This window comes from Sinocyclocheilus grahami, unplaced genomic scaffold, assembly GCF_001515645.1.
Source record: "Sinocyclocheilus grahami isolate Dianchi unplaced genomic scaffold, SAMN03320097.WGS_v1.1 scaffold97.1, whole genome shotgun sequence".
Classification (NCBI taxonomy): domain Eukaryota; kingdom Metazoa; phylum Chordata; class Actinopteri; order Cypriniformes; family Cyprinidae; genus Sinocyclocheilus; species Sinocyclocheilus grahami.
Genome location: NW_015505276.1, coordinates 417,843 through 440,983, shown reverse-complemented (window position 1 = coordinate 440,983; position 23,141 = coordinate 417,843). Strand labels below are relative to the sequence as shown.

General features: G+C 36.5%; 1 protein-coding gene across 2 annotated transcripts in view; it reads right to left on the bottom strand.

Annotated features, from left to right (window-relative positions):
* The window catches only part of rhbdf1a (rhomboid 5 homolog 1a (Drosophila)), a 68,969-nt gene that overhangs the window by 17,243 nt on the left and 28,585 nt on the right, over positions 1–23,141 (bottom strand). Inside the window, exons 2-6 of one of the 2 annotated variants that reach the window (XM_016275891.1) lie at positions 9,471–9,615; positions 9,250–9,389; positions 6,651–6,758; positions 2,863–3,076; positions 2,580–2,786 (exon numbers count right to left, since the gene is read on the bottom strand). In XM_016275891.1, coding sequence (XP_016131377.1) covers positions 2,580–2,786; positions 2,863–3,076; positions 6,651–6,758; positions 9,250–9,389; positions 9,471–9,587 — 786 coding nt within the window. In that variant the 5' untranslated portion in view covers positions 9,588–9,615. The remainder of the gene's footprint in view (positions 1–2,579; positions 2,787–2,862; positions 3,077–6,650; positions 6,759–9,249; positions 9,390–9,470; positions 9,616–23,141) is intronic. The other variant, XM_016275892.1, reaches the window with a different exon arrangement.

The window sequence follows — 23,141 nt, the reverse complement described above, 5'->3', positions numbered from 1 at the left end:
CTCTAATGTAGGTCCGTGGAGAATCTGCGCATTTGTTCAGGAAATTATCCCAAAATACAGTACAACTTTTATGCTCGGTCACTTATAATGAACCAAGAAGCTGAGACAGAATTTTCCACAAACCTGCATATAAACCTTGAAGGTCATGCTTTGAATTAAACTATGTTTGAACACCAACATTTGCTCCAAGGTCAGCAGGGAATAGTGACAGACATATACATCGGCTAGGCCAATTAATCAGTACCAGCATTGGCCTTTGAAAAACTTACTGTATATTGGTTAATCACTATAAATTAATTTGCAGTCATTTAATTTTTAAAATAGTGGGTCTCATTCACTAACCAAAAAACTGTTTGTGAAATCTGTATATGAATGTTTGCAAACAAATCATGATTCATCAAAAACTGTAGTACTAAAATTTGTTCTAAATTTATGAAAAAATTTTGGAAACCACACAAACACAATAATCACATACTTTGGATGGCTTTATAATTGTGTTAAGATTCAATTTTATACATAAACTTTTCATCTTAAATATATTTCATCATATAAAGAGAAAGTGTAAGAAAAGCTGGGATAAACCTCAAGCTGTGAGGTTTCTCTGTATAACAACGCAGATACGCGTATTTGCTGTACAGCTTACCAATGAGAGGTCTGGAATAAGATGTGTTTGAACTGGTTTTGAGGATGGCACACTTGGCATTGCTTGATGATCTTGCTGTGTGCGCGCTCATCGTGCAAGAGTACACATTCACAGAGAATGCCATATGTTCACAGAGAGTGACGAAACACTGTAGAGACCCTTATATGAAGATGTTTTGGATGTATTGTATGCAAATGACTAACATCAGCCACTTGTTTAGAAAACACCAAATTCATTACTATTAGAATGAGATTAATAACGAATGTCTGTGAGTAATTATGTGTTGCGAGTTAGGCAGAATTTTTTTTATGAGAAGTTCTCATGTGTGCATACAGTAAATATGAATAATTCACGCAATTATTAGTGAATGAGACCTATTGTTCTAGCATTATTAAACAATTTTTCTAAGCTAAAACCGCAGATTTAAATGCTTCGCGCTGTTCCAAAAATTTTCCTGTGGGACGTTTCAAAACATGTCTAACATGAGTTAGCAAACGGTTAATAGACCCTTAATCAGGTTAGATGCCATATGGAATCTAACACAGATGAAAACAAGGCTGTTACAGTCTTAACAATGTCACACACTGTATAAAGAGCTTAGATCACATCATTTGCACAGCTCACAACATTTAAAACTGCTTTAAGGAGTTTTTGTCTACTAAGACATTTTGTCAGATGAACAATCGGTGTGACGTATGACTGTACTTCAGTCCCTCACAGCCTCGTTTTCATTTCTGTCAAAAATGTAAGTTGCCGCTACCCTGACTAAGGTCAAGTATGATATTTAAAAAAAAACAAAAAAAAAACATTACATCTCTGCATACTTTTTTGTTTATTTTATCGCAAAATGTAACTACATTATTGTCCAGCTCTTTATTTAAATTTGGACATAGGGGAGAGCAGGGCACAACGTAACACTTTTTGACTTTCTCAGTTTGTGTAAATCCACAAGGGGTTGAGAGTATAATTTTTTATCCACAATAGTTTTACACTTGTCTAGTACAAATACGTCGCTTTGTTTCATAATTACAGTGCATACATTTTTTTTAATTTACCCTCACAAAATGGAAGTGAAATGTGACAACATGCCCCGTAGGTGGGGTACATTGTAACATGAGTGTATGACAGCTTAAAATGTTATCTGATATAATGAAAAAAATATACAAGACAAACTAAAATATTTTGCCAATAAAATTAAATGATTAACTTTTTCAAATAAAATAATGCAGTTTTTTAAGAATGAAAAATAATCTGATTTTGGGGTTGACAATGAACACATTGCAACCATGGTTGGGACGGCCCACATACACAAAGCCAAAATGCTTTGCGTTTCCTGAAATAATAACTTTTGAACATTAAACATTGACTGTCAGTCCACGTTTCTCGTGGTTTCTCATCTAAACTGATAAATAACAGATTGGAGATTAAAATAATAGCAGCTTTGCCTCATTTTAAATGAATACTAAAAACTGAGACAGAAATGTACTTTTACTATACTAAAATAAATGTGCAGTGATATCTTCAAAAAGATTTTTGAAATTTGGCACACTTTTTTCTCTATATAGTGTTGATATGGCAACTAGTAATTACCGCAAATTTTGTTATGCTAGCATATGTGGAAATATTCAAACCACGTGTGTTACAACTATCTACGCAGAGTGATACACACTATATAGCAAATCTCAACTGCTTGATTGCTTGTATCATCACAAGATGTAAACTATATCATCTTCCAGCTCTGACCTGCTAAATCTGACTAAGAAGGCATGAAGATATTAAGATGTTATAGACATTAACATCATGATTTTTTGCAAAGCTTTGTGTGAAAAGCGCTACACAAATGACTTGACCTCTGGCCCAAACCAGACCAAAAACTAGTCTGTTATTTCCAGAAAAGTACAAAGTCACCTGAAACACAGGGTCTGATGCTGCTCACCTTGACCAGAGCTGCTGCCGCTCTGAAGCTCATCTTGGCCACAGACTCGCGCTTGCGTCTGCGTGGGATGCGGTTCAGGCCCGAGCGAGAGCTGTTGAAGGAGCAGAGGGACGCCGCGCCGGGGGTGATGGGAGTTTGAGGCACACTGTAGCCATCTACCTCCTCCACCATGCGAAACGCACGTCCTCGTGCCAACGGGTCCACAATCTGAACCAAGAGAGCATCGTTAAAAAGAAAAACAGGTGCACACAAAGTATTCCAGTGATAACGTCTGCTACTGTACCTTCTGCATGCCATGCTGCGATGAGGGCACGTATAGAGGCGGAGGGGTTTCTGTGCTAGTCATGGAGATGTTGTCCTGGCTGGGCAGCTCCATCTCACGGATCACCTGAGGTTTCAGCTTGCCGTAGCGCAGGCTGCAGTGTCGCAGGCTCTTCCTCTGCCATTTCTGTGTGGCATCGCCGTCCTTACTGACCCCGAACCAATCCGCCGTGCCCCTGAGAGCGATCGACACAACCCATGTTCAGCTTGAGCTCGCTCATCCACAGATCACATGCGATCCCTGACTCTCTCGTGTTTCCCTGCAGCTGTGCGCTATAGCATGTTCTTGCACAATATCTGGACACCGCAATGGTAGTTTCTACAAATGTGTGTTTGGGTACAAATGAGATCAAGGAAATTTGGGTGAGGTAACGCTAACAAACTTCTAAGGAAATAGAGATGGGGCATGCCCAGGCATGCTTTAGAGTAAAGTCCTGTCACAAAAATGAAACCAAGCGTACATACACGCTGAGGAACATTAGGCTGGTGTCCGACCCATCTGCACAGCTGCTTGGCTGTGTCATTAAAAAAAAAGAAAAACTAGGGAAACATCTGCTTCATAATGTCAAACGGCTGACATGTTTTCAAGTTCAACTATGACTCGTGTTTCAGTCAAACTGATGAATCAATATAAACCAGTATAAAATAAAAACAGAAAGTTCAGCAGTCCAGCAAACTGCAGCCTGGCCCACAAAAATAATCACATTTTATGAAATAAAAATACTCTGGGGTGGTCCATTACAAAACTGCACCATGGTAACTGTAGTTTCTGCCAAAATATCATAGTTACTAGAGTTGCTGTTACTGTCATGAATCCATAAATAGATTTTGATATTTTCTGAAGAACAGGGGTGGTTTTGAGATACAGAATGAATCACCACTGTGCTATAGTCGGGGCCTAAAACATTTTACCACACCTGCCAATAGCCAGTAACTTTAGAAAATATACTGGCCATAAATATTTTTTATTAACCATTAAACTGTATGTACATTAGCTCATTAAAGAACAGGCAGAATAAATTAAGGAAACACACCTAAATGCATAATAATGATATTATTATTATTATATTTTATTCATTTTTTATATCATTACAACTATTAATACTACTGTATTATTCTTTATTCAAATAATAAAAACGAAACATATCAATAAATAAATTATCAATATACTGGTTTGAAGTAATAATAATTGATAATAATTAATATGGGAGCCTATTCAGTGTCAGAATTGTTCTATCATTATGTTTTATTTCTTGTTTTATGACAGTGAGATTAGTTGAGATTACTTTTTTTTTTTTTTTTTTAAATAACCATGACATCTTAACAGAAACTATGGTTATCAGAGTACTTTTTTTTTTGTAAGTGGTAAGTTTGGAAATTGTGAAGTCCAGGAAGTTATACATTTACAAATTATATTTTAGATCAACAATAAACTCCTCAAGACTGGACTATGCTTATATGATGTATATGATGTAAATAATACATATACTGTATTTCCCTCCATTTGTATTTGTGACCCTGGACCACAAAACCAGTTATAAGGCACACAGTTATATTTGTAGCAATAGCCAACATTGTTTGGGTCAAAATGATTGAGTTTTCTTTTATGCCAAAAATCATTAGGATATTAAGTAAAGATCATGTTCCATGAAGATATTTTGTACATTTCCCACCGTAAATATATCAAAACTTAATTTTTAATTAGTAATATGCGTTGCTAAGAACTTAAATTGGACAACTTTAACAGCGATTTTATATTTTTACTTGCATAGTTATTTAAACCTTAGTAGTTTTATTTGTATTTCTTGCATATAGATTTTTATTTGTATTTTTATCTTGGTGTTTTGGAGCTGCGGTAACAAACTTAATTTCCCTCCGAGAATTAATAAAGTATTTCTGATCTGATTTCTGATTTTCTCCATATTTAGAATTTTTTGCACCCTCAAGATTCCAGATTTTCAAATAGCTGTATCTCGGCCAAATATTGTCCTATCCTAACAAACCATACATCAAGCTTATTTATTCAGCTTTCAGATGATATATATCTCAGTTTCAAAAAACTGCCCCTTATGACTGGTTTTGAGGTCCAGGGTCACATACGTGATTGTAAAATATGAATAAATACTATAATGGTATATAAATAAAATTAAAATAACACTGGTTTGTATATCTATTGTTGTCCAGTATAAACTACATTGGGTGTCTATAAATAGGACACTGTTCACTAGAACACCTGGATCAGCATCACACCACACAGAGAGCAATCTAATCTCATCTTTCTGACTCACAGGGGATGGCAACAAACATGACTCAAATTGTGGCTTATTCTGTTTCATCTGAAAGAGTCTGGGCACAGTATCAAACCGCACAAGAAAACTGAAGATGAATGTGCCGTGGGCTCATATAGCGGTATGAAGTATTGGAATGTTCTCTGTGATAAGCTCAATTCTGTTTTGAAGAATGGCAACAATGAGCCATGTTGAAATCATAATGGTCAGAGACAGTGAAAGCATGTCATAATAAGAATCCTCATTTGTACCTAACAAAAGACTGAAGTCATGAACGGCATGACAACTGCTGAGAATCACAACCATGTGAAAACAAAACAACTCACAAACATTCAGCGATTTCAGACAAAATCATTCGCAATTTAACATGCACTGAGGGAGAACGATTCCAATAGTGGTGTGGTGAAGTGAATAAAGTCTTTGACAGAAATATTATAGACTCAAACACCACAATGGGTGACCTCTGGCAGTTTCTGGCTGGAGGTCTGTGAGGCATTAAACCAGAAAGTGACCAGTAAACAAGGCTGTACTTTATGTGCTAGCCAGTGCTGTCTCTTTTAGCTAACGCTTACTGTTGCTCTGACTCAAACATGAAGGACCATGTGTGCTTACAACTGCTTTCAAATTTTCATAGTCATTCATTCTATATGTTTCCATTAATTACAAGCCGGAACCCGATGAAAACCTCAAGACATACAAAAACTGTCATAAACCAGTCTGAGTTTGTGTCAGGGTTCCCAGTGTAGCATATTGCTAAGCTAGCAAAGCAATACTTAAGCAGTAAAAATACACAGCATACACATTTTTTAAACTACAGTTCAGAATTTAGGGGTCAATGTGGTTTTTTCTTTCTGTTTTTAAAAGAAGAGGTGAAATATCATTACATTTTAAAATTTTATTTAATCCTGTGAAAACAAAACAAATTTTTTTCAGCATCATTACTCCAGTCTTCAATGTCACTTCCTTCAGAAATCATTCTAATATGCTGATTTGATGCTCAAGAAACATTTTTTTTTTAATTATTATCAGTGTTGAAAACAGTTGTGCTGCTTTATATTTTTGTGGAAACCGTGATTTTTAAAAATATTTTTTTAGGATTCTTTAATGAATGGAAAGTTCAAAAGGACAAATATTTTGTAACATTATACATGACTTAACTGTCTTTTAGTCAATTAAATGCATCCTTGTGGAATAAAGGTATCAATTAAAAACTAAAAAACTAAACCCAAACGTTTGAACATAGTGTACATAAAATATATATTAAAGCTTGTGTGCCTTATTTTCCTGTGAGTATGTATATTGTAAATGGCAGTGGATGGTCTTTCACATGGGAACAACTACTATTACAACTGTAACACTGAAGCTGACTGCGAGAGATGGTACAGTGCCACGTGAACAGGTTCCCTTGTGTGTTTGTTGTGTGTGAGAGCTCCCTCGCCAGGCCTCCTGCGCTCCGCTGTACCTGAGCAGGGTTCTGGAGAGGGACTGATGCCGTCTGAAACCGTGCCGCCCTGCACGGTGACCCTTAATGGGCACAGTGTTAATCCTCTCAAAGTGCACCTTCCTGCTGCTGTGGACGGCCCGGGAGGATGGAGGGTTGCAGGAGAGGAAGAACAGGATGAGGAAAAGAAGCAGAAGAGAAAAAGATCAAAAGAAAAGAGTGAAGGAGAAGAACTGGAAAACAGATCAACAAGAGCCAGAGAGCAAGATTAGCACGATGAGCAGAAGCAGAGTATTCCAGCAGAAGGGTTAGGTCATTATCAGCAAACTAGTGTAAAGAGTTAATGAGTAGCATATGAGTGAGACACATGTGCTAGTCACACATACACAGAAGGATGCACAGACATACACAAAACAAGTCGTCTACACAGAAACCATGTAAACAGGCCCACAAACACTAGTTCTTTTCAGATTCGGTTTATGGAGCCATGAAATGAGGAATTTCAAACCCTCCAGCACAGGAATCACATGCACATTCCTATTACATCTCAACTCAAAACAATCTCAGCAAACAAATCATAAAAAAGCCTGGCAACATTGGCTTGCAACCAGAAAGGTGCTACAGTGTTGACTGCAGAATCACATTTGATTCACAGATGCAAGATCGAGAACAAAGTATGCAGGATCATGGGCTACATTAAGAATCAGAATCAGAATGAGTTTTTATTGCCAGGTATGTTTACACATACGAGGAATTTGTTTTCATGACAGAAGCTCCACAGTGTAACAGAATGACAGTGACAGAACAAAAACACAGATAATAAAAAATAGAAAAATAGAACAAGTAACTAAGGAATAAAAATATACAAATCGACAATTGTATGTACAGGTATATAACAATAGACAGTTGTATGTACAGGTATATTATGTGCAAATTGAAATGTAGACTGAGTGTGTGTGTTAGATAAATAAGTGTACAAGTGGAGGTTCGCCAGATGGATGCTCGGCAACGGCATTCTGAATCCGCGCTGTCTGAGCTTCACGAGCGCGCCGGCTCGCTTCCCCCGTCTGCGCGTCCTGAAGCGCTTGATCAGCGCCACAGCTCCCCCGACAACAATGTCCAGCAAAACATCCGAATAGTCGAAAACCGGTGAAATATCGGGTGGTGTGTACTTCCGAATGTCCAGCAATTCGTCTCTGGTGAAACTGATTGCAGGGATATAACTAAAGACAGGACAAACTAACAAAAAAATCAGCGTCGGCGCCATTGTGCATTGTCCAATTAAATACACATTCATCCAATTAAAACTCCTACAACAAGATTAAAATGCTATGAAATGTATGCTGGTGTAGTCATTTAGCTTTGTTCCAAAATGCAGTGAGCTGCATTCTAAAGAAATTGTTACATTCACCGTTGTTTGACGAATTTTCACATATATGAAATCTAGTCATTTCAATAGGAATACATGTGATTGGGACTTTCACACACATATTTGGCAATGCGTGCAAGTCGGTCATGCAGATCGCTGAGTTGAGTAACAAAAAGTTGTTTGGTTTGTTTCAGCTGTGCTTCATAGTTCTCTATATTGATAATAGATAACAAACCCTTTTTTTGCTTGTCAAATTTCACCAAATTTTGCTAATGTATCTTAAAGGGATAGTTCAACCAAAAATGAAAATTCTGTCATTAATTTCTCAACCTCATGTCGTTCCAAACCCGTAAGACCTTCTTTCATCTTCTGAACACAAATTAAGATATTTTTGATGAAATTCAAGAGCTTTCTGACCCTGCATAGACAGCAACACAACTGACTTGTTCAAGGCCCAGAAAGGTAGTAAGAACATTGTTAAAATAGTCCATGTGACATCAGTTGTTCAACTGCAAATTTATGAAGAATACTTTTTGTGCGCAAAGAATTGTCAAGTACATGCGTCAAAGACTGACACGGAAGAGAATAAATTGTTGAATAAAGTCGTTTTCTTTGCGCACAAAAAATATTCTTGTAGCTTCATAAAATTAAGGTTGAATCAATAGTCAAATGGACTATTTTACCAATGTCCTTATGGTCAGAAAGCTCGTGGATTTCATCAAAAAGATCTTAATTTGTGTTCTGAAGATAAACAAAGGTCTTACTGGTTTGGAACAACATGAGGGTGAGTAATTAATGACAGAATTTAAATTTTTGGTTGGACTATACCTTTAAAGTAGCATCCTAACTCAGATAGAAACCATGGTTAATTTTCGTAAGGGTTGTCACTCTAAAAGCATAAACATAATAGCAGACAAATATTAGGGAAAAAACTGTTTTTACAGACATTCTGTGAAATTTAATGAATTAAATATATATTAATAAATGTTATGACATTTTTCTCACTTCGTCCAGCATTTAGTGAGGTTGTCTCATTGCATTATGTGATTGACTTCTCAAAGGACACACGCAATGCTGACAAAACAAGCTGTCTTGTACTACCGTTTGGCCCAGTCTTGCTTTAAAATGTCTATTGAGACAGCTTACTAGGTTTCGGAACAGAGTTCGACCTTTGGAAAAGATGTGAATCTCAAACCTAATGGCTTTTTAAGAGCAGATGTGAGTAACAGCCACATGTAATGCCTCTCCTACCTTTTGATGGTTTGTGTGATTGAAGACTGACGCTGGAAAGCAGCTCGCCGGGGGTCAAAGAGGTCACGTGGAGGAGAGGGGAGATGAGATGTTTCCACAGGCATACTGACGCTGCGATGGAAACCATGCCTCTTCACGGGCTGCAAAAGAGAGACATGGACAGGATTGGAAACCAGAGGTACACTATGCACTTAAGATGAGGTAGATAACGGTGCTTGTACCTGAACAAAAGCTGGAGCTTCGTCCACGGACACCTGAGCGGTGGGAATGTCCAGTTTTAGCCATGGCGGCTTCTTGCGCTGCAGGCTGCTGGTGCTGTCGCGTCTGGGTTCAGCCATGCTGCCTGCCTCTCCCTAGACCTGCCAGCTACAGAGAGAGAGAAAACCAGATGAAGAGAGAGGTGGATTCTCAAAAGAACTGCACAGTGTGCCAGGAAATCCCAAATTCAAACAGTTACTTTTCAAAGTTGAGGCTTTGTTGTACTGATAAGTTTCATGACTAATGTAGGGAATGGGACACTAGCGCATTGCTCACTGCATATTGCACAATATATGCTGTATACTGCCTCATGGCTCAACAATAAGGATTTTTTTCTGATAGATTTTTCTTGCCAATATTGTCATGAGCTCCACACAACAACAAAAGCTATTTTTAGTAACACATTTATACATGTCACATAAAAATATAATTTTAATACTTCAGTAACACCAAGCTTGCTTAAAAAGAATTAGTTTTTAATTATTATATTTATATTTAAATTTATTATTTATAATATACACTATATACTTTTTTCTTTAAAAGAAGTATATTATGCTGCATTTATTTAATAAAAAATACAGTAAAATCTGTAATGTTGTGAAATAGTATTACAATTTGAAATAAGCTGTTTTCTATTTGAATATATTTTAAAATGTAATTTATTCCTGTGATGTAAATCTGAATTTTCAGCATCATTACTCCAGTCTTCAGTGTCACATGATCCTTCAGAAATCATTCTAATATGCTGATTTTCTGCTCAAGGAATATTTACTCTTATAATTTTTTAAAAATTGTTGTGCTGCGTAATAAAGTGAGGAAAGTGTGGAAGTGGTTTTCTTTTTTGATTTTTTTCCATGAACAAAGTTTGAGGAACAATATTTATATGAAATTTGAAGCATTATTTATTTACTTGAAATGCATCCTTGCTGAATAAAAGTATTGATTTCAATTTAAAAAATGAAAACAAAACTTTTAAATGGTTGCTTAACTCCAATGAAAGTTATACATTTATAAACCCACTTTTGCATACAAACGTTTGTTCAGTAGAAATGCAGTACACTTCCTGCAGCATGCACAATATATTATGCCATTCTGAACATACCTAATGTCTAATTAAACTTACTTGCTAAGCCACAAGATGGCAGTCTAAAATCACCACAAGATGTTTGAGAGCCCCAGAAGCCAGTAAACCTTCCTGCTGCTGAGGAAATCATAAAATGTAAATAAACAACCGTTTTCTCATATGTTTGCATTCACTCAACATTCTCAGATCCACTTAACTGACTAATAAACATTTGTACTGTGGGGGTGGAAAAGTTTATTGTCAATAGATTAAGCCTACACCACTGGCTTTACACTAGCCTCTCATTAAAAGTGCTGCTTTGAATTTTGTGAGAGGCCATCATCAGTGTGTCTTCCCGCTGCATATTCCCACACAGCCTGAGCAGAGTGTTTTCCAGATCACTGCAGCATGCAACCAGCAGCTGAAGAGCACTAAACCGACACTCTTTCTACTTTCTTCCATTCACTGAATACTGCTTGTCAAGATGTCAGTTCAGTGCAGCCTGCATTTCTACAGAATAGAGATCTACTATCCAACCTGAGACTGTTTGTGCGTTTTGGGCCGAGGTCAGGTCAGGTCTTCATGCTATCAGTTTTTTATATCAACTTCAGGTTTGTTATTGAAGAAAAATAGTTTTTGTCTCATTTAAAGGGGTCATATGATGCGATTTCAAGTTTTCCTTTCTCTTTGGAGTGTTACAAGCTCTTGGTGCATAAAGAAGATCTGTAAAGTCTCAAATCCAAAGAGATATTCTTTATAAAAGTTAAGAGTCAGCCACGCCAACCTAAAACGGCTCGTTCTAACACGCCCCCACATGTCTACGTCACTATGTGGAAATATTAGCATAATGTGCACGCAAATAAAGAAGGCGTGGTTTCAGGAACAGCAGTTAGTGTTGATGCAGCCATGTCAGGGAAACGCTGTGTTTCAGTGAGAAAGCAAAAGCACTTTATTTGGCCTTCCGGAAGTAGGTGCAATTAGGAATCATTGGTTAAGATTTATTTACAACAGAACAGCACTACCAGTTTTTTTAACCTAGAAGAGTACAAGGCTGGCTGTGCACAAAGGCTATTTCTAAAAAAATAAAAAATAAAAAAGGGTAAATTCCGACTTTGCTATGACAATCTGGCGCTTCTGAATCAGCGACTATAAGTATGTTTTGTTACTAGTTTAAGTATTTGCTATTGACTGTTCAAATGTGGAGTTTTGCGCAGCGCAGAGTAACACGTCGTGTGTGTGTGTGTGTGAGGGGAACAGGGTCACATCACAGGAGAGTGAACCGCCTGTCAGAAATCATAGCACGTCAGCGGTCTTAACCGCGGCTTGTGTACTGCATCATCACTGTGTCTGTCACGCGACTCTGTTGCCCTTTCGGGCTTGAACTGATGGTAAAACTAATGACATTATTAACTGTCTTGATATTTACTTTGAAAGCTGAAGCTCGCAATTATGGTAAGGGGCGTTACATTTCAGACGCGTGCTTGTGGTGTTCGGCCAATCACAATGCACTGGGTCAGCTGGCCAATCAGAGCAGACTGCGCTTGTCAAAGGAGGGGGCTTTGTTGAAAACTACGTGTTTGAGAGAGGCGGGGCATAGAGGACCTACAATAATGTACAGTATTTGAAAAATAATGTGTTTTTTGAACATTAAAGCATGTCAACATATTCTGTTACACCAAATACACACAATAATGATCTTTAAAATAGCATCATATGACCCCTTTAAATGATCTGATTTGGGTTTTATCTTAATGCCTGTAAGTTACTTTGGATAAAAGCATCTGCCTAATGTGTAAATGTAAAGTGAAACATATAATTTAATATGACTTAAGATATTATTTATTGTTTAAAAATGTATTTAAAAGTAAAATAGTTTAATATTTATAAATAATGCAGAGAATGACTCATAATGACTCCTGATTGTTAAAAAATAAAATTAAGCAAAAATCAAACAACAGTGTTTTCTACAGAATTATATATATATGAGTGAGCAAATCATGGGCTAATTTTCATTTTTGGATGAACTATCCCTATAACGCAGAAACAGTTTAAATTAGACAATAATTACATCAATTAAAGTTGATGTAAAGGTTTTTAATTTGAATCCATGCATTTATTTAAGTTGTGGTAACAGGTCACCTGAATTTTTTTAGAGTGGCATGTAATTTGAAAGTAGGTCCAAATAGCCAGTGCAAAGTAGATTTAGGTGAATGAAAAAATAGTGATAAAGTAGTATTGATATTAATAAATGTTATTTTATTTTATTGTTTTATATAATATATAGCAATAAACACCAACACATTAAAGAATTGTATAAATGCCACACAGAGACTTTTGTAATTCACAATTTTAATGATGATGCAAACGAATATCTTTTTTGAACTTACTCAAACACTGTAAAAAGTGATTTTTCAAAGATTATTGGAGTATATATTAGAAGAAAATACTATTTCAGTCTACGTCAAAATTTCATGTTTAAATCAATGTGTTACTTGCCATCCCTTTGCAATTATTTACCAGCAATTTCTGAGTAAAATCTTTTTACCGCCCATTTTTTTGTTCAGTGTAGCTGCAAGAAAACTTGCCAAGCATATCGTCTATAAATTTGCAACAAATTTCTTCCATATTTTCTTCTGTATTGTAATGAACATATATCTGAGTGCAACGACTTATGCAGGGGTTTGGTAGTGTCCATCGGTTGTTGACCGGATTTTCAGATGTGAACACTGCAATTAATAATGGAGGCACATCTGAATGACAGTTGTGAAAGAATCATTCATAAAAAGTTCAATCAAATGCATTTAGAGAATAGATGGTAAATTTTCATTTCATACCAAGTTGTCAACTTCAAAATAAAAACTGAACTGTCATACTAAAAACTGCATTAAGATCATTGCAATATTCACATTTTTTTAAATGAAAGAAGTCAAAAACTTATCGCAAATATTCCAAAAATGATTTGCTATATATTGACCAGCCCCACCACAGAAAGGAACCACCTGTCAGGTTCAATATCCGAACAGACCCATTCCAGAAATTGAATCCTGACATTCAAGCATGTCAGAACCCAAACTGGCTAATTCTGAAAGGCAGCGATTATGTTTGACGCTGGAGTCAGAAAAGAGAAGACGCAGTTGTGCTGTGTGATAGACCGCTGGAGAGGCCTGAGGGGCCACACATGAAAGCTTCCCATCAGCCCTTGAGCCGGAACAGACCACCGTGACTGCTTAATGTCTGTATCAGTATCCACCATCATCTCATTAATCTGGCCACTAAATCACATGACAGGCTGATTACCGACTGCATGAGAGCCATCAGCCCTGGGTCTGCACACTGCATTGTGAGATTGTGGTAATTATCTTCTACACCCCTGTCATTTGACTCTAACCCCTGCAGCAGTGCTTCCAGAGAAGCTAATGCCACAGCCTGGGTTTATGTTGCAGAGACCTAAGGCTAGTTTGAAAGTGCACTGATGTTACATCCTCAGCATTTAATTCCCTTCAGCTTTACTGTCACATCTTAAACATTATAGCACCTGTCAATCACTGAAGCATGTTTTGGGGCGAGACTTCTTGCTGGTTTCTCTCTAGGGCTAGGTTGTGCATGTACGGACACTGCACAAGGCTGCACATGTCGGATATCCCCAGGAGAACCATGGGAAGAACAGCACAAGGTCAGCTGTGTGTTTTGCAGCACTTCATAAACTGCCAGCATGTGTGTAAGATGCTGGGCAGCTGTAGTTAGTTCAATGCATAATGTAGATGTGATGAGATATTTACAGTTATATTATATACAGTTATATTCTATTAACATTTTTAACTAAAGCGACTCACAGTACACAGCACTCTGGAGTAAGTTCACACTCACAAAAAAAAAATGTTCACCTTCATGTCACTTCAAACATATGTTTGCATTTTTGTGTAATGCAAAAAGAGTTATCGGTAACACTTTATCCTTTTTAATTCACACAACTTAAATTCAAAAGTTACAGGTCTATTTTTTTTTAAAGAAATTCATATTTTTATTCAGCAAGTATGGATTAAATTGATCAAAAGTGACAGTAAAGGCTTTTGTAATGTTACAAAAAATATTTGTACAATATAAATATATATTATATTGTATTTTTGATCTTTTTATCAAAGAATCCGGAACAGTATGTATCACAATTTCCACTAGCAAAAATAGTAAGCAGAATAACTGTTTTCAACATTCATAGTAATAATAATTATTATTTTTTCTTGAGCAGCAAATCATATTAGAATGATTTGTGACCATGGACCACAAAACCAGTCATAAGGGTCAATTTTTTGAAATTGAGATTTATACATCATCTGAAAGCTGAATAAACAAGCTTTCCATTGGTGTATGGTTTGTTAGGACAATCTTTGGCCGAGATACAACTATTTGAAAATCTGGAATCTGAAGGATCATGTGACACTGAAGACTGGAGTAATGATGCTGAAAATGTAGCTTTGCATCACAGGAATAAAGGAATATATTTGAAATGATATGTTGAAATAGAAAACAATGTTGTAGTGATATTTCACAATATTACTGTTTTTACTATATTTTTGATCAAGTAAATGCAGCCTTGGTGAGCAGAAGAGGCTTCTTTCAAAAACATTAAGAAATCGTACTAACCCTTTTTAAGGTAGTGCATGTATAAATGTTAGTTATTGCATTACCTAATGTTAACAAACATACAGAACCTGAATGTGAAGTGATTTAGCAAAATGTTCATGCTGCTCTTTTCCATTCAATAAAAATTGATAGGGACCAGTGGAATCATAAAAGTGGTCCACATGACACTAAAGTTTTTTGTATTTTGAAGCCATGCGATAGCCTTGTATGATGAACAGATCCAAATTTAATCTTGAGTGAAATGTAATTTTTGAACCATCTCTTTAGGTGCCCTGTTCAACGTCACAGTGCTGATAGACAGTTCATGTGAGGTTTGAAAATACAGCCTTTCAGTCAACAGCCCAGATCTTGACACATCCACATCACACAAAGTTATTAATTAGGAAATTTAATGAAGGATTTTTTAATATCCTCTACCGTCAGAGGAGACAGTTTGGCAGGTCATGGGAAGGATATCCTTGAGGAGGGATACCACAGATTGAATTCTACACATGGCTGCCATCCAAAGGATATGAGACTTCTTTAAAGGTTTTCATTCAGATTTATGCTTCCACACAGAAAAGGAAGTAGCCCCTCTCAAGAGCTTCAAAAAGATCACTTGTGTCAAAGTTACGATGCAAGTGAATAGTACCATGTTGAGATGTCAAACATACTTTTAAGGAACGCTTATCTGACGAAAACTTCCATTTGAAGACAGCTTGTGCTAATGGGACTAAATCAGCGTTTGTAGCACTCGCTCTTCCTGGCTACACCACATGTGGCGTCACTAAATGTTTTTCTTTAAGATCCAAGCTCTTTATGTAGCCATGTAGTGATTTGTTTTGACAGTACGATTAAAATCTTGGCTTTCATCCTGACGTTACATTGTTCTCGATTAGCTTCCTGTCCTTGTGTTACCCCAGGCAAGAGCCTGCCACGAGCTAAAACTTCCTGTTTTAAGACATAATCCATCAGATACATTGAAACTACGGCTGGTATTTACAGAAAACTAAAGTGTTGCTTACAGTTTTTTTCAACTGCTTACACACAAAATCTTTACTTGTCACACAATTTCTAAAACCAGAACCACACACCAAATCTGCAAAACCATACACTAATTCTTGGCCTTTGACTCAGTTTTCAATTTCATAAGACACTTTTTGCAAAACACAACACACAATTCTCTGTGTAACACACAAATCTAACAGGAATTAATATTATGGCAAAGGTGTTTGCAAATGTTTGCTTTTGAGGTGTGTTTGTGATATTTTGAATGCAGTGCTTCATTTAGCAAGAGATGTGAGGCATTTTGCATTTTGTGTGTGCAATTCTTGTATTTGTGTGTAAAGTTTTGAAAAAAAAGAGGCAAAGTTTTGAAAATGTGTGTAAGCAGTTGAAAAAAAACTGTAAACTAGTGCAGGTGCAGTGTTTAAAACAGGGAATTCAAGATATAGGATAACATGCAAACACAGACTGGCTGTTGAGTTTTCTCTCGCTAAGACACAACAGTCTTTTGTATACGGGCTTTATTCTCCTTTTATGATTTCTATGATCCGTTCGCGCCACAACCGAGTACAATAACTGGTTGAATGAGTGCTAGTCATGCATGACAGGTTGTGTATTAATGGATAGAGCCACTGTTAGAGCGGGTGAGGGTTTAGATGCTGTGTGTGTGTGTTTGTGTTGGGGTGGTGAGCTGCTGTACTGCACATTGTGCATTTTTCAGCAAGCCTTCTGTTTCCACATCTCAAGCCACTCAGGACAGACCCTCACCACCAGCAGACCAAATGGAAACTTCCTGTCTGAGATTTTCCACCATTTGAGCCTAATATAGAACACCCTGGCAAGCAAGATACGATTGTTTTTGGAGAAATCTATCTGATTGGACGACCTGCCACTGCCATTTGTTAGTCAGAAAAGTTAAACTTGTATAATTAGATGTTAAAATCTTTCCCCTATCCCAGTTTAACATGCAGAGTCTATGATAGGATTGGGTGTCATTTGGGTTTTTTACGATACCGGTGCCAAATCGATACTTTTAAAACGGTACTGGTGCCTAAACGGTGCCTGAACCGATACTAAAAAAAAAAAAAAAATTACCCAAAATAGGATGGATTGGCCATTATTGAGCGCTATAAACACATTTAATGTCTGTTTCATTCATACTGGACGCCAGAGGGTGCCCTCGCACAGAAACTCCACGTGAGTATCACAGAAGGAATAGAACTCAGGAAATCCATAATATGAACAAAGGCATTGCTATCTGTAACTGAGTAAACAGAAGATATAAACGTTTTGAATGATAAAACAAAGACAATCAACACTCGACTGCGACAATGTATTGTTTATCTGTTATTCAAGCCATCCTTAGTATTTTTATCATAATTAAGTATATTTATAATCCATTGCTAATCGACATAGCCTTTTTACCATATGCTTTTTACAGTATAGAACATATTTTCTGCCTCATTCTGTGACAAGAAGCCACATCAGATCACAAAATGAAGCAGTTGTGGAGTAAAAACATTATAGTGTTCTCTGTTGGACAACAGGTTTAGAAATGATTGCAAGTCATTACAAGGGAAGTTTAGCTTTAGGCATTTTAATTTAAGAATGTTTCGCTTAGCTAACTAACGGTATCTACCTGCTGCCATCAGAGCAAGTGTAATTGAGGTTGATTTCCCGAGTTGTGCTTTTAAGTCAGAATGTGAAAACAACATGGACACTCGCGTTACTACAAAGATGTGTTGGATTTGTATTATTAGAGTTTTCCGACTTGCATTTGTGAATTTTCTCAGTCGGGAAATAATTTTTCACGTGCGGTGCCGGTGATCCTTATAATGTGATTTAAAATGATTTAAGTGCAGGAACGGAAAGAACTTGCACCCTGTTTGCGTGCAGCACACACGAAGCGCGAGCACAGAGAACAGAGGTCGCGGTACGGGTTCCCGGTTTGTGTACGTTCTCGAACCATTCCATGTATTTCCACTGCAGAAAAGGTTGTTCTGGGCCAAAACTGACTTCTTTCATATTTGTCGACCGATATGCAGAAAACGACGTCAGTATATCATCATAAACACAGCCGTTTTTGTCTTACGTGAACGTAAACAGATGAGAAAGAAAACACACGTACAGTATTTTTAGATCTGCGTGCGTTCGGTCTTAAAGAGACAGCAGCATAATAAACGTGCTGCCTGTCATTAATGTTAATCAAAGAACAAAAGAAAATCATTCACTGATCTTGAATATATTTAATAACTTTAACTGATTAATCTATATTTTATTTATGAAAAGAAAACTATGCAGTGTTTTTAAACTTTTAATTACAGTTTCTGTACCTGAAATTTTGTTCAGTTGTATTTATTTATGATATTGCTAATTGATTTGTTTATTCCTATCTTATTACTGACTGTTTACTTGTCTTTAACACTTTAATATTTGAAATTTATATTAATCTAGTTGTTTTTGCTGTGGTATTTTTTTTAAAGCATAGGCAAAATTCCTCTTGCAGTGTTCTGTAGGCTGCTGATTTTTGCTCGTGTTATTCAGCTGCAACAGAATGCTTTGTAAAAAGACAGAATAAATGTTTGACATCTAAATGTTTGACTTCATTTTTTTTCTATTGGATTTTTTATCTTATTGGAATCGAAACTAGGAATTGATAAGTATCGGAATCGATAAGCAGAATCGGAATCGGAATCGATAAAATTCAAACGATACCCAATCCTAGAAATGAGGCACCGAAATCTGCATTCTGAGTCGGTTCTAGTATATACCGGTTACATAGGTACCGGTGCGGTTTCAGTACCCAACCCTAGTCTATGATAAGTATAACCCTATTATCAAAACAGGGTTTTCAGTTTTGTTTAACCAATGGCAGCTGCGTTGTTCCTTGTTAAAAACAGTGACTGTATCCGAAATCACATACTATAGAGTATGCAAAAAATAGTATGTGAAAAGAAAAGTATGTCTAAATTCACAGTATTCATAAAACACCAAGCAAAAAAATTACCTTCTATTTCTGGCAAGATTTTGAAGTGTGTATCCAATGGATGCTTTACTATCCCGTGAGGTCATGGGAGAGGATTTGGGGGTGAGTAAATTATCAGGAAATTTTTATTCTGAAAGTGAACTAATCCTTTAACGCACACAAATAGTAGTGCAGAAATTACAGACTTCACCTTTTAAAATGATAGTTCATAAAATAAATAAAATAAAATAATGGGTCTGCTACTCACAAAAAGTTGTATATATATATATATATATTTTTTTTTTAATTGACAGTAACAGTCTGCATTAATTTTCATTGTATAGAAGAGAGCAGCTTGGACATTCAGCAAAATGTCTTATTTTGTGTTTACCAGAAATTTGGAACAACATAAGGTTGAGCTGTGTGAATCTTTCATGAGAACATTCCCTCTAGAAAGCACTTCAGACTCATGTGAAGAGGAGAGCACTGAGTTCAAGCCAACCCAATCTTATGAGAAAAACATAACTATTTTATGAGCTGATTTCATATGAATTTGTATGACGAACACTTACGAATTGAAAGTGTGTGCTGGTTCATGCAGTATACTGTAGATAGACACTGTGTTGTGTGCAGGTTCTCAAGTCTTGCATGTGTTTGGGTTTATTTGGGGTAACAGGGTTTGATGAAAGAGCCCCAGGCCAGAAGGAAGAGGTTTAATCAGTGGGGTAGAGAACACAGTGATGGATGACCTCATTTATTTGTGTTTGAAACACTGGTCACTTCCTTCCTAAAGGCTGAACATCCTGGCCTTCGGGAAGGCTTCTCTCTCTCTTTCTCTTTCTGTCTCGCTCCCCACAATTTCTTGGACCCATAGTTCTTGTACACACAAGTGGCCGCTCTGCTTGCAGAATTTATAATGTGATGTCTTTATTTCTCAGTCACAGAGAGTTTAAACTCTCCCAGTTGCACACATACCAAAAAGCAGCCAACACTGTTATTTCCGCCCATGCCAAACTGACTCCTCCTATCCTCTTGTACACTTCCAGCAGTGTGCCGAGAGGATCTGCTCAGACTCAACAAATCAGCCTGAAAGGAATTCCCCCTTTACTCCCAAACATGGAAAGACTGACAGTTGGATTTTAAACTGTAGCATTGTGTAACTATTCTATCCAGACACTGTGCAAGTCAATGGTCGTGATTAAAAAGATACACATGTGGGAAGTGTGCACAATCAGTGCGATCATGAGTCAAAAAAATCAAACAGTTGACGGTAGCCATTGACTTCCATAGTATTTTTTTCCATAGTATGGAGGTCAATGGCTACCGTCAACTGTTTGGTTACCAACATTCTTCAAAATATCTTCTTTTATGAGCAACAGAAGAAAGAAACTCATTCAGGTTTGAGGTAAATGATGACAGAATTTACATTTCAGAATTTACACTTCAAGAAAAATGTACTATAGGAGTGTCCCCTTTAATAAAAGATTTCAACAATGACCACATCATGACATTTTTGATTAACAAAGGCATTTTATATTAATATTCTGATTATGTATGCATTCTGTTGAAGTGATATTGCCATAAACTGATTTTCTTTCTAGAAATCCTATGATTTAGAAATGCTTATATTAATCAGATTTCTGTGTAATGTTAAGCCTTATTGAGAATATACTGTCAGTGAAATTATGAGATATTACAAGGCAGTTGTGAAATGTCGCACTATTAAAAAAAAAATTCTAAGAGGAGATAGATTTGTGAATTTAAATGACCGTACACTGAATAACATTTATGTTGAAATTAAATGGCAAGAGTAATCCGTGTATCATTTGATCATTCGTTTTTTGATTTTATATTGAAAGTAGAAAAATGCGAAAACGGCTCCTTTTTCGTTTTGTTCCAAAAGACGAAAAACGAGAATTCAGCTTAAATTTTCGTTTTTCGTTCATGGGTGGAAAAATGAATAAACAGCTTGAATATTTGATTTCTACATGTGGGAGGGAATTAAATGCCCCTTTCTGCTGATTGGTCAGCCGAAGATCAAACCGTGCCTTCATCAGTTCTTCTGCAGTATCACGCAGCAGAATAATAGTCCTCCACTGCTGCAGTTGTACGGATTAATAACCCATTTTATCAATTTCATATTTTTCTCATCAAACAGACTAATGAATAGCTCGACACAACTCGTACAGGGGCAGAGTCTAGACAGGGCTTTCTTCTGTGTAGACCAGCAGTTCTTAAAGTGATCGGGGGTCCAAGAAATAATATAGCCTCAATATTGCTATAGCCTAAAGTATTTCCAGACTGTAAAGTCGCTTTTTTTTATCATGATACATAGGCCTACTGTGATTTATTCCAAAGTGACTTATATGATGCATTTAATGTAAAATCATCTAAATTAAGCCTTTTAAAAGACGAGTATTCCCTGTGGTTCATGTTTGTGGCATGCGCCAGAAAGATGCTCAGCTGATGCAAAGAATAGAATTTATATCTACACAGAAGAAAACCCTGTCTAGACAATGCCCCGGTACGAGTTGTGTCGAGCTATTCATTTGACTGTTTGTTTGATGAAAAAAAGATTAAATGTAGTTGCAATAAATGCGTTAAGAATCCATACAACTGCAGTAGTGGAGGACTATTATTCTGCCGTGTGATACTGCAGAAGAACTGATGATGGCACGGTTTGATCTTCGGCTGACCAATCAGCAGAAAGGGGCGTTTAATTCCCTCCCACATGTAGAAATCAAATATTCAAGCTGTTTATTCATTTTATTCAAATTTAAGCTGAATTCTCGTTTTTCGTTTTATGGAAAAAAAAAAAAATTAAAAAGGAGCCATTTTCTAATTTTTCTACTTTCAATATTAAATCAAAAAACGAATGATCGAATGATACACGGATTAAGAGTAAACATCTACAACATTTTTCTAAGTACTTTTAGAAGAAACATTATATTTCATGGTGAAGCGTGTAATTTCTGCACCACTATAATTACCAAAAAATAAATAAATTAAATAAATTAATAAAAATACATCAAAAGGGTATAGAATGCGCTGTTTTGCAGTTTGGTTGGCCAAACAGAAAATGTTCAGCCAATGCTGTGCGCCACAAGACACGAGCACAATGGTCATACACGTCTGTCTAGTGCATGTTTACATAGAAAAACAATGGAAAAGTAGCGCACTGGAATGGAAAAATGTGTTCTGTTTGAACTGCCCCTTAGTATGTCCCAAATCATAGTATGTTAAAGGGGTCATCAGAAGTTGATATGATTCTTTAGGGTCTTAATGAAAAGTCTATAACGTACTTTGGTTAAAATTTCTCAATGGTAGTGTAAAACAACTCCCTTTTTACTAGGGCTGGGTAAAAAAATATCGATATCTCGATTTTAATCGATTCTCATTTTTACGGAACAATATCGATTCTTAAATCCCAAGAATCAATTAGTCTAGCCTGTCTTCAGTTAATGGACAGAACGTTGAAGGGCACCTCCCATCCAATAAATTGCAATAAGCATTGTGCTTTGGCAGTGGTGGACAGTAACGGAGTAGTTTTACTTTGTTACTGTACTTAAGTACATTTTTCAAGTATCTGTACTTTACTGGAGTAATTTTATTTTGAGTAACTTTTACTTTTACTTCACTACATTTCATAAAACATATCGTTACTCCTTATAATATATCATGTGCATGAACCTTTTAAATCGGATCGCAAATCGCACCAAACGATTCATTCACGAATTGGAATGATCCGATCAAAGTGGGAAGTGATGCCCTCTGGGGGCATTTGGCCAGGGGTGTTTTTACACCACAGACAAGGTTTGAGAAGAAAAAAATCATTATGAAAATATAATTGTATTTTCCTTAAAATGCTCTTCCTAACTTCAGGTCTATTTCTCGTGTCATATATAACTGTGATGTTCTGCAAAACAACAAGCTTTAAAACACCTTTTTCTTACTGGTGAAAATCAGATGGTCAAATCTGTT